Genomic DNA, 12335 nt, shown 5'->3' with positions numbered 1-12335 from the left:
TGAGGACAACATAACAAAGAAGTGAAACGAGATTACTCCAGATATGGCATACCCTAAATTTACCTTAGTACAAGGCAGAAATAGTTACAATGGAACAGGACAGAAAAATTTAGCATTGACATTGTGTATATGAAAAATCCTATTACTGTGAGCGTGCACTCTGCAAACAGGGTGAGAAGTATCTAAGGTGCTTAGAAAACAAACAGAACAGGTAGTACACCTAAGAAATTCCCAGAACAAACTTGGTCTAAATTCCTTAAGTTTACCTAAGGTGGGTTACTATGTCAGAACAGACCAAGCAGAGTCTAGAAGAGTTACAGCAACATTCACCTGTGTGTTCACCAAGAAAGAATTACAGTATATTTGAAATAGCTTCTTAAAGATAAAATGTTTGTAGGCTGCACAAGGAAAATCCTCAAGCAAGTATATTAACCTCACTTGGTCCTAACCAAGTGAGTCCTCGTCACATGGGGCAAAAGGCTTTAAATCTACAATCAAATTAGTATTGAGCTCCAGGACCAACACTGCTTTTGAACTGTAGTGTTTGAATACAAATTTGCCTTTAGGCTTTTGTGTCTGATGCTGACATAAAGCAATTTTGCCTGGGAAAGACAAATGGAAGTGCTAGTCATCAAAGCTTCTTAAAAGTAGTTTCCCTGTTTCTTAAAATAGGGCTTCTGGGTTTATGTTGTACAATCAAATTCTGCTAGTTACATAACTAAAACATGCAAACAAAGTGCAACAGACTACCCTTAGCCATTATGTGATTAAACATCTTTAATATTTCTATTGCAAACATTGTAAGCATAACCAGAGTGAACAGTATATATTTGGAGTCTGTCCAGTGATAGACTTGAGTCACTGAACTACTGGCATTCTAATTTCATGCTCAGTTGAACCATAGGATGCTGAAGTGGTCATGGACTAGGATGTGTTCCAATAGTGCCAAATTCCAATAAAAACTCAGATTGTGCGTTAGTAGCCAAGGCCAAGGCAAACGATTATTCTGTTTCATACACAGAAAGCAACTAGTACTGAACAGACAAAAGTTTGGTCAACAAACTAGTTTTACTTCTTTAATAACCTTTTTGCTAATGACTCAATAGGCACAACAGTACCAGTAAGCATATGAACTTTAAAATGAACAATTGCCACAGACAGTTGACTTCAATACAGTAACAGTGTTTGGTAGCAGACTTAGAGACGACTTTTAGATTCTTCCACTGTTAAATGACTGTGTATTTCCTTGTCACCTAGTCATGCACTGGAGAGGAATTCCACAGCAGTCTCCTTCTCTTCAGTTAACTCCTTAGCAGTCAGCTCCATCTTCTCACGAGAAAAATCGTTAATAGGAAGACCCTCAACGAACTTCCAGGTCTTGTTCTGTTTGAAAACAAACAAAAACCCCTTTCACATGAGAAAAAGCTTAATTCAGCCTGCACAAAGCAAACTTTGTAGTATAAGAAATAAAGCTTATGGCCTTCAAGAACACGTAAGCCAGAAGCTTAATTTGTTTTCAGATAAAGAATACAAACTGCATCTGCTGATCATGTAGGATTCTGGTTTTCTATCAGTACTTACTTGACAACTACATGGTGAATAATGGTCCTGTATGTGAAAAACTAAACCCCTCACATCCCAGCACCTGCAGTACATACTAAAAGCACAGCTGTTAACTAGCTCATGCAACAGTTTAATTAGGTCTTGCAGAAGATCCTTAGATTTTAATACGGTCTAGTTACCTTGATCACAACAGGGAATGAATAAAGCAAGTCTTCGGGAACACCGTAAGAATTGCCATCAGAAATTACTCCCATGGAAACAAATTCCCCCTAAAAACAGAAGAGGAATGGATAAATGCATTTTTCATTGCTAGAAATAAGTGAAATTGGAAATTTTGATTTCCAATATACTGTACCTCCTGTGACACGCTTTGTTCCAGAAAAAGACAGATTCTTCCCCCTCTCAACACACATACACTTGAGGTCAAAAACACAGGCATGCCATCAAAGCATCAGGAAAACAAGCACTTACTCAAGAGCAACATCTTACCGCTGGAGTGCCAAACCAGATGTCCCTCACATGATCACAGATAGCTTTGGCAGCTGACATTGCACTGGACAGCTTCCTAGCCTTAATAACGGCTGCTCCACGTTGCTGAACAGTCTGCAATGAAGAAAAAAACCCTAAATTATAAAGCAGCAAAATCTTGGCTTGGTCTAAACACTGTTAGTAAATGCCATAAGGAAAGATTACCTTAAAAGGTTATTTTAATTTCATCAGTCAAGATACAGTTCTATCACTAAATGAACATGGCATACAATCCACATATACCATCTTGAAGATTTTTGCCAAAACAAGAAAGAACATAATGGAGTATTTCAAAGGCTGGCTCATTTCTTAGTACCTACTTTACAGCTAGCAGACCACTAACTTTTCCTACCAATCAGGCATTTCAAGCTTTTACCAAGATACTTCATATACATCAATAATAGCAGCTGTTTCTAAGTAACTCTGTGAATACAAATGTTACCTACTTGCTGGTCTCAATCCTAATATATTTAATGCGTAAAATTAACTCCTGATAGTTGAACCTACCTCCCAATACTCAAGTTTACTTTTAGAAATTTTGTACTTAAGAATTGCACTTCTTGGAATTATAATAGCATGAGAAAACTTTTTTTTTTTCTTTTTCGTAAGCTTTGGTAAGGTTGTCTATCAACTAGACCATCTAGAAAGCAGGAATTATGAAATCAGGTCCTTATCTTAGGCAAAGCATTCTCACATAGACAAGCATTACCATCTACCTAGAAGGCCAAACCAGTATCATCATGCCTTGGTAACATAAGATACAGAAGGATCAAGGACAGGTTTCCTCTTTCTGCATCATGAATTTTGGTTGCCAGCATACAATCATTAATTCTGCAGCTACAAGCACAGACTGGAATAAGTCATACCCAAAACCAAGACAGGACAGAGCGTGGTCATATGACAGAACACAGCCTCAGTCCCAAGCTAAGGGTGCCTTGGCTAAGATACAGTACCTGGCTGTCAGCATGTCAGTAACACTGCAATAACAAGCAAAGAGCTACTTGGGAGTTACATTCATCACAGGCTTTCAGTAATACTTGTTTCATTTCATGTTGCAGGTAGCCCATGCTCTTGATCAATTAATATTATTTTGATTTACTACCCTACATTATTATTATTTATTACTACTCTAATTCAAACATTCACAGGTGTATTCTAGATTTTTCAGACTACTTTTCAAAAATGTTGCTGACAAGACCACAGATGTAAATTTCACAAGTGTCCATGTGCATGTGCAGGGGGAGGGCTGTTGGGCTTTTTTGAGTGTGTGGTGAGCAGCAAACAGATCAACCTACTTCATCTACAAAGCTGCCCCAAAAAGTCACCAGAGTGAACTGTTACTGGTTCTTGTGTGCCAGATGACTTGCACCTACGTTCTAATCGAAATTATTTTTGGTGAATCATTTTAGCACTCCAAATGGCTTTTTCTAGTAGTATTTACCTACATTTCATAATGCCTTGAATTTTTTCAAAAGGAAGGAACTGACAGAGTCATCTGAAGATGACTGATTCCAGTGAGATAGGAAGAGCTGCTTCACTCAGTCATTTTATAGTTTACAACTTCACAGGAGGTTAGGAGAAAGTAGAATTGCAGAATGACGACTTAAAAAAACCCAAGGTCTTACCAGGATAAAGTCTCCCTTCAGCCAGCTGTCATCTTTTATAGCTTCATAAACTCCAACTTCCTTTCCTTTCACATTTACCTTCGCATGGTTAACATCTGGGTATTGAGTGGAAGAGTGGTTTCCCCAGATGATGACATTCTTTACGTCATTAGCAGTCACACCAAGTTTCAGAGCAATCTAATCAGAAATGAAAGATGTCAATTGTATTAACTTCAGCCTCTGTATTCAAAGGCTTCTTTGAAAGCATTGTTCTATTTGTATTTAGCAAAGACAACAGAAAGGATTCTACTTTGAGCAGGACCTTAGTACCTGAGATTTAGCCCTGTTGTGATCCAAACGAGTTAAGCAGCTGAAGTTTTCCTTTGGTATTGATGGGGCTGACTTTGATGCAATCAGGCAGTTAGTATTTGCTGGATTCCCAACAACCACGACCTAAAAACGAAAAAAGGGAACATGCAAAAACTGAAGAAGCTATTTCTGTAGAACAGCTCCCTCAGGTTAAATATATGGCTTTGCCTTCAAAGAAGCAATCCAAAACTGAAGTTTTATAAATCTCTTTGTTGTCTTCAACAGATTTGTTATATGTGCATGGCTCACAGTCACGGCGTCTTTTATAACTACACAGGAAAATAATTTCTAGCTAGGTATCTTCTTTATAATTTGACATTGAAATGTGAAAGAGAACAAGACTACTAGGGAGATCTGCACACTGACTCATAGCCTGGCTTCAAATCCCATGCTGCTAGATAAAGCACGACACGTGCACTTCGGTCAGCCCACAGTGAATTCATGATCACAATTTAAATGGTTCCTAAACCAGCTGCCATTACTTTATATAATTGCTTTGTAATTAAGAAAGCCAGAACAGTTACTTATCTCAATGTTCAGAAGCAAAATACTGCCTGAACTTGGATCAATTTATTACTATGGAAAACTGATTTTTATTCATCCTTCATGTACTAATGTGCCTAAAATGATTAATGTCAAGCTCCATATATTTTCTATCACACAAGCTAATCAGCAAACCTCCCTTTGTTTTTTCCCCTTTTGAAAGCAAGTTCAGTAATTTTTTCATTACTCTGCAATAGTTATATTGATAGTTTTTATTCCAAATGTATAAAGAAGCAAACAAGTCTTTAGAAGCAGTAGGAAGTTCATCAGCACAGGAAGTAGACATTAAAAAGTCAGTTACAAAGCACAGTTGGAGTCTGAGCCTGAGATTAAGAGCAGTAGGAGAGCAGCCACATGATCCCATTAACTGTGCTGAAGGAATCTCAGAGAGAACAATTAAAAGCTTCCAGTGCTCCAAAGACTCAGAAGCAAATAACCTAAATAAAGCCCATTTTTTGTGCAACTCTAATTCCGTATCGATACTGAAGTAAGGGTCATTATGTTAAAGCCACAGATGGATGTAAAGTAGGCAGCTGCATGTAGATAATTCAGTTGTCCCAGAGAAGAAAGAGAACAAGGAGATGACTGCTTTTTTTTTTCCCTAATTTTTTTTTTCTTTTTAGAATTGCTGGTAACTAGTTCAGAGTATGTGGACTACAGCAGCACAATGTAAAGTTTACCTTTTTCACCGAATGAATTAAGGGCTAAATCATCTACCTATTTAACATATTTATATAACCTTGACAGTGCTACACTATAAGGGCTTAAATAAAGGAATGCCTGAAATGAATAGGTTCCTCTTCACACAATATCATTCTACAACGTATTTAGATGTCTACATAACTCAGAGAGTTAACTTTAAAAAGTCAGCTTCTATATTCACCTTGACAGTCTTTTTGGCATACTTGTCCAAGGCTGAACCCTGAGACTTGAAAATTTTCACATTTGCTTTGAGTAAATCCTTCCTCTCCATGCCCTCTCTCCTCGGCATGGAGCCAACCAGAATTGCTACGTCAAGGTCTTTGAATGCAACTTCCTCCTTGTCTGTTGGAATGACCTCTAAAAAAAAGGAAATGAGGGGGAAAAAAAAAAAAAAAAATCTAAGATAAATACTTCATGGCAAAGTGTTAACAGGAATATTCTCTGGTTCATTAGTAATATATAAACTGGTCTGACAAAATCACCACCTTCCCCTTCCAAAAACACAAGTACAGTCGTCTGGCCCTAACTCCACAGATTAGAAATGGTTTACTGACAAGTATTTATACACAAATATTTATCTAAAGCTTTATATATAAATTCTGAAAACACAGGAGAAATCTATATGAAAAGATACCTTTCATGTCTCTCTTTTTCAATATATGTATGTATGTATATATACACATTATACACATATATGCACATATGCAGATCTTCACTTTTGCAATACATTTCTTAGTGGCAAGTATCAACACAAATTAGGTTTTCCTCGCCCTTTAACAATTCCAACTGAAGAAAGTTTGATTTGTACAAGAGCTGGTAGCTACACATTTTTAAAGTACTGTAATAATTACAGTAGCATCTACTGGCTCCCTTTCTTCTGCTTTTTTAGATTTTTGAGAATTTAACTTGTTTACATGAGTTGATGAGCGATTTTTCAATTTGTGTCTTACGCAGAAGATACTTCTAAAGACCTCTTTTTTTTTTTTTTTTTACTTAGTAAAGGCATGTAAGTGTATGCAAAGATTCGTTGTTATTTTACCATTAGGCAGAATACAATGCATAAATGCAAAAGTAGCTGACAATTTGTTGCACATGCTGACAACCCAGGACAATATAAACCAAACCCCATGGATCTGTATAGTCAGTTCTTCATTTGACTACATTCTGCCTAGCTTACAACCTAAGTTAAATTAAATTATCTTCCATAAAATGTAAAACCAAGACAGGACCATCTAATATTTTACTTTGCTTAACTTCCTGATAGCAACAGGAACTCATCAATGCAACAGTTGTGCTAGAACATCTTGTAAATGTAAGAAAAAAATATTTTGGCCACCTCTCAGCAGCGGTAGAGCACAGTCCTGCAGCTCCATCACTACACCTTCCAATACAGTCATCATGGGGGTGATATCCAGCAGCACAAGAATAAGAGGCTGTAAAGAAATAAATAGTTTAGTGCAAGCTCCACATAATCTGTTCTGAAAATGAATTTGGTTTGATATCTGCTAGAAAGCGTTATCTTGTGAAAAAATTAAAATCCATTCACAGAAAAGTGAAAAACTTCAGCATAACCAACAATGGAAAGCTTGTGTAACAAAGCAAGACTCCATTTTCACCAGTTAAAGAATAAATTAATTGCATATTGGTAAACCATTCTGAGTGTCTACAGGAAACAAGTCTTGGGGATTGAAGTTCTGACACTAGCTTATTCATTACTGAGCTGCAGAGACAATGATAATTCAAGTGTAAGAGTTACCTGGTCTTTGCCAAAGACATCTCCCTTGGCAATGCTGTAGAGCAGGGAGTAAGCAATCTGCCCAGCAGCTCCAGTCACCAGGACTTTGACGGGTTCACCCTGCAAGAAAGGTACAGAGACTTACCCACCACTACACAGTGCAGGCTCACACCATCCAAAAGGAGTAAAAATTAACAGTTACTACAGAAGTAAAGTTATGATTGCTTAACCTGGATGAAAGCAAATGGCTAAATGTCACTCGGGGCCACGTTCTGGGATGACACTTCCATTCTGCTAGAAACACCAGAAATTTTTCCACTTGCTTTTACAGGAACAGACCACACTTGCAAAAATATCCCTAAGAATTGTTCCTGCAAAAGCTTCCAAAATGCCAGGAACGACAATCTATTTGAAAACCACTATATTCCTTTTAACAATGGTGCCTTTTTAGCATAAAGTATTACAACACATACCCATTCATTAGATTACCCATTCATACTTCAAACTTACTACAGAAACTTTATGAGCTGCCACATTTCACCAGTTTTCAGATTATTTCAATTTTTAGGGCTGTTTCCATTAAGCATTTTGAATGCTGACTTGCAATCAACGACTTAATGAATGCCAGAAACCACAGAATCTAGTGGACTTAAAACTACTGCCTCACTGAACTGTTATGAAGCAATTTAACAAATCCACAGACAAAAGCTACATTATGGACAAATACAGACACTAATATCCATAACACAACTACCCATTGTCAAACTGACCTAAAACTCCAAAAGACTGGGAGAAGACTGCCAACACATTGCTATATTGCAAATAGGGGGGAAAAAAATGGCTTAGCCTACAGAAGAAGTCCATTTTGTTAAGCTCAACGGGAACTTGGGGAACTCCAGAGGTTATTTAATATTGAAAAAGGAAAACATGCCAAAGGACATTTATAACCCAATATTTTGTAAACCTGTTTTTTGTATCTCCCTTTTTCCCTAGAGGCATTAAGGCTGGATCGGATTATGCTAGGACAGGAATAAGCAGAATACAAGCAGCCTGTTGGAATCGCATGCCCACATTTTCAAAGAATTACAAGATGATCATTTACACTATGGACAAAACATCTTCCACATTTAATTAAGTCTGAAGTGCCTGAATTGCACAATGGACTACATGAAGAAAAGTATAGCCTCCAGAGCAAAGGTAGGCATTTCACTTAATGTTGCTGGCTGCAGCCAGAATACTGAGTCTAGTTTGGGGGCCCTGAGTTATAAAGGGATGAAGAGGGTCTAGGAAAGCATTATTTGGATGGTTGTGGCCCAGAGTTCATGTCCTATAAGATGAGGCTGAGGGAGCTGGGCACAGCTTAGAAGGGCAGAGGACAAGGAATACTGTACTAGGAGCCTACTACTACGCTGAGAAAGGTTACAAAAATGATGTTGCCAAACACCTCTCAGCAGTGGCAGATGGCAGAATATGGGGCAATGGTTATGAATTAAGAGAAAAAGTCTTGAACAGGGTGGTACTGCTGCACTGGAACAGGGTAACCAGAGAGTCTGTGCAACCTTCAATCCTTAGTGGTTTTCAAGAACCTGATAAAAAAAACCCACATAATAACCTGACTGAGCAGTGGCATAAATCTTGTTGTCAGGCTTGACTGGACAACCTCCAGACTCAAAGCAAGAAAGAGATCAGACTGGCTGACCTCTAGAGATCTTTTCCAACAAACATTCCTGTCATTGATATTTATAGGAAAACCATTTTGGGACGTGAGTGCATTCTCTCTGCAAAAGTCACCAGCCGAGTACTGCTGAATCAAGATAGCATTAAATAACTATAAAAATGAGGCCACCTGCCCCATTTTAACACATACTAGATAAAATGAGAGCATAAATTATTAAGCTAAAATACTGAACTTGCAGATTTTGCCTTCATTATGGGAATGATTCTTTAAATATTTGGCTAAATGGCTACCAGTTATGGTGCTGAACTACGCAATTTTCATTTGAACTTGTCCTACTGTGAATCTCATCCCTCAAACTTCATCAAAACTCCATGAGGAAGAGGAAGGTGAGCAGGCAATCAATTATGGCTGTTTTAAGTCTCAAAACTAATTCTGGTACACTGTTCTTGAGTAGGGAAGTAATATTGTCCAAATGTTCTATAATATCTGAATGATGATGGGCAGAACCGGTTAAGATGCTTTATTTAAAGCAAAATTTTCATCATGTTTTTAAGGAGAACCTACTTTTTATTTACATAAAGGGAACAATGAAGACTCTTTTAAGGCAGCTAATAGTATTACTTAGGAAACTAAGTACCGGAAAATTACTGTGCTGCAAAACCTCAGCCTGACAAAATCCTGTATCAGCACCCTATCAAAAATGATCATATATGAATCATGTTACTCCAAAACTCACACAGATGACAGCAGAACACATTTTCTTTGAATTACATTGTATCTGAAATACATTGTGAAGTGATTCTGAATTTCAGGTGAATTAATAGAAGATTTTAAGAAGTTAGGCTTTTTCTCCTTTGCAACCTGTGAGCCAGTCTAGTACCACAAAAGTGGAAAGTCAAGGAGAATTTTTTCCAGTATATGCACTTCATATCTAATCTCATTTAAACATAAAAAAGTCAATCTAGCCACTAGCATCACAGTGACTACTTAGCAAAACAACAGGAAGGGAGCAGAATATAAAAAGGCAAAAACACCCAAAAGAGTCCTACCTCTTAACTAAGACATTTAGCCTTGTTAAAAAAAATAAACTCTTCAGCCATGACTCAGCTCCACCTTCTGAAAAATATTATGTTTGCTTACTACCATTCTTCCTGTTCTCCCCCCATTTTGGGATGGAAGAGGGAGGAAGAAAAACAAGCTAAAATAGGAGTGAGTAGTAAGTACTGCCTACTTGTATTTTTTCTCTTCAAGCCTTCAGTGTATTGGATCCACATACAAGCTTTCCCTGAACTCCCTTGCCCCTGCACCAATTGTGAGCAATTAGTATCAAAGAAATTTTCACACCACCTCTTGATTCCTGACTGACAACCCAAAAATGTTGTGCTTCTTCCAAAATATAGTTAACATTCCCTGGAAAACTTACATAACATATGAAATTGGGATCAATTAGCATCTGAGACTATTTTAGTGGTTCGATGTTTAGAGAAATTAGTAGCTCCCCAATGGAAGTTGTAGGTTCTACATATTCATGTTCAGGCACTTTAATGCATGACTTGGCTCCTGCACTGGGCTTCAATAAGAATATTTTCACACTGTGGTAACTACAGAGGTCACCTTTACTCTCTCTCAGATATACATAAGCTAGAGGACAAATTAGATAACATCTAACTGAACTACTTAGTTACAAAGCTTTCCCCTCTTCACGTACAGCTGATGTACAGTTAAACAGTTCTAGGAAACTTGAAAGAGTAGTAAAGGTAATAATAAAAAGGAAGAGAACATTGCATTCCCAGATACCATGTCCCTCTAATTCAGCATACAAGTACCATTTCTCCCCCTCCTAAATTATCTCAGATAAAAGTAAAGCTTCCAATATCAAATCAGGAAGCTGTGGGCTTCATACTCTCCCCTCAAATGCACTTTGGCTTAAGAATGCCGTGCCTAAATTATCTCTGTGATTATTGCTGGTACTAGCAGACTTATAGTGCCATACCTGAAAATAGCACTATGCTGCAAAACTGATTCAAGAGGTTACAAAGGTAAGTAAAAGTGTAATACATAACCCACAGTCAATCGAATGTAGGAATGAGAAAAATCTATGTCCTGTCTACACAAGTGATGGACTTTGCATTACTGATTACAGTTATAAAAGGCCTCTATAAACATTACCACTGATAACTGTCTGTAAAATATCATCAACCTAATGTTATTCCTGAATATTACAGCCAACTAAGCTATCCCACCTTGCTTAATAAGAATGCTTTAAGCATTAAACTGTATCTCCTCAAAAGTCTAAAGCCCACCTAACAAACCATCCCTTTGCCCTTCCCTCTTTAAAGCAATGTTGTAGTGATAATAAATGTATTTGGAAGTGTGGTAGAAAGTAACAGCAAGACAGCTGTGCACTTCAGCAGCCTAGCAGTCTTGTGGTTCATAGACTGAATTCCAAGGGAGTTCTTTCCTTTAGAAATGACCTTCTGACAGGTGCCCTTAAAAACTCTTTTCAATGTCATTTAGCTAATAGCGGTTGAATCAATAGACACGATTTTGTTTCAGAAGTTTAAAGCCTTTGCCCATCTCCAAATACATTATTCGAGTAGTGAAAGTAACAGAAACATGACTGACATTCTAAAAGGTATAGGCATCCAAGTAAGTTTCAAATAGCAGCTCTCCTGGAGATGAATGAATCCATGGCAGCCAATGTTTCAAAAGCTCAACTACAAAATAAAACGTGATGCTTTGTTTTGGTCACTCCTGAGAATCCATACTTTGAACGGAAATAAAAGTAAAGAATTACAATAGATAAGGTTTATAGGTGTCTGTATTTTTTTAGAAAATAGCTGAAATAACATGCAAAGATGCCCACGAGCGTCTTTTCTATAGCAAAACACCAAAATAAAAGGTTTGAGTAACAGGCTAGGAAGTCTAGAAAAACATGGACGCTTTCATGGTTATAAAGGCAAGCAAGATCCCTGTGCGAGTTTGTGTGCGTGCACAGATGCCACAGAAAAGCCAGGAGCTCAAGTTCACCTTGTGCAACCTCAGGACAGAGCTATGACTCCCGGACAAGGCAGAGAACCTACACAAATAGCTGGATTTCTGACAGCCAGCAGGGATAGAACAAGAGGGAAACATCTGGCAGGCATTTCCCCTTGAGCTGACACTGAATTGCACCCCAAACCTTTAATGTCTAACGAAAAACGGCGGAGCAGGCCCCCCCGATCCCCTCGCAGGCTCACTGGGCAGCCGGGGGCCGAGCGAGGGGCAGGCCGCAGGGACACAGCGCGGTTCAAATGCTGAGGGGCCCAGCGGTGACGCCTTCGGGACCCCAGCCCGACCCGCACCCCTCCCCGGCGGGTCAGTGAAGTTAAAAGACGACGCCAGGCCGGCCTTGCAGGGCCCGGCATCGACCCCCAGGTCCCGGGCTTGCAGGACTCGCTTCCCCATAACGCCAAGACCACCTTCAGGTCACCCCCGGGGCCTCGACGCGGGCAGCAGGGGCCGCCCGTGGAGGAGGGGAGGGGGCGCGGGCGCCATTTCGCGGACACCGCAGCACCCCGGCCTGGGGGCGCAGCCCGGCCACCACCCCACCCCAACCCCCGCCCCCGGAGGC

General features: G+C 39.0%; 1 protein-coding gene across 1 annotated transcript; it reads right to left on the bottom strand.

The window, feature by feature from the left end:
* Nucleotides 1-760: 760 nt before the first annotated feature.
* Nucleotides 761-12169, bottom strand: MDH1 (malate dehydrogenase 1, NAD (soluble)). The gene is made up of 9 exons (XM_009993464.1): nt 11918-12169; nt 7066-7164; nt 6646-6742; nt 5491-5666; nt 4026-4148; nt 3717-3893; nt 2053-2166; nt 1743-1832; nt 761-1383 (listed from the first exon to the last, which is right to left on the bottom strand). Exons 1-9 carry the CDS (start codon nt 12167-12169, stop codon nt 1258-1260), a joined length of 1254 nt encoding a protein of 417 aa, XP_009991766.1. The 3' UTR covers nt 761-1257.
* Between the last annotated feature and the right edge of the window lie 166 nt (nt 12170-12335).

The sequence above is a fragment of the Chaetura pelagica genome, unplaced genomic scaffold (assembly GCF_000747805.2).
Source record: "Chaetura pelagica isolate M959 unplaced genomic scaffold, ChaPel_1.0 scaffold472, whole genome shotgun sequence".
NCBI lineage: Eukaryota > Metazoa > Chordata > Aves > Apodiformes > Apodidae > Chaetura > Chaetura pelagica.
This window is presented reverse-complemented; position numbering and strand designations above follow the sequence as displayed.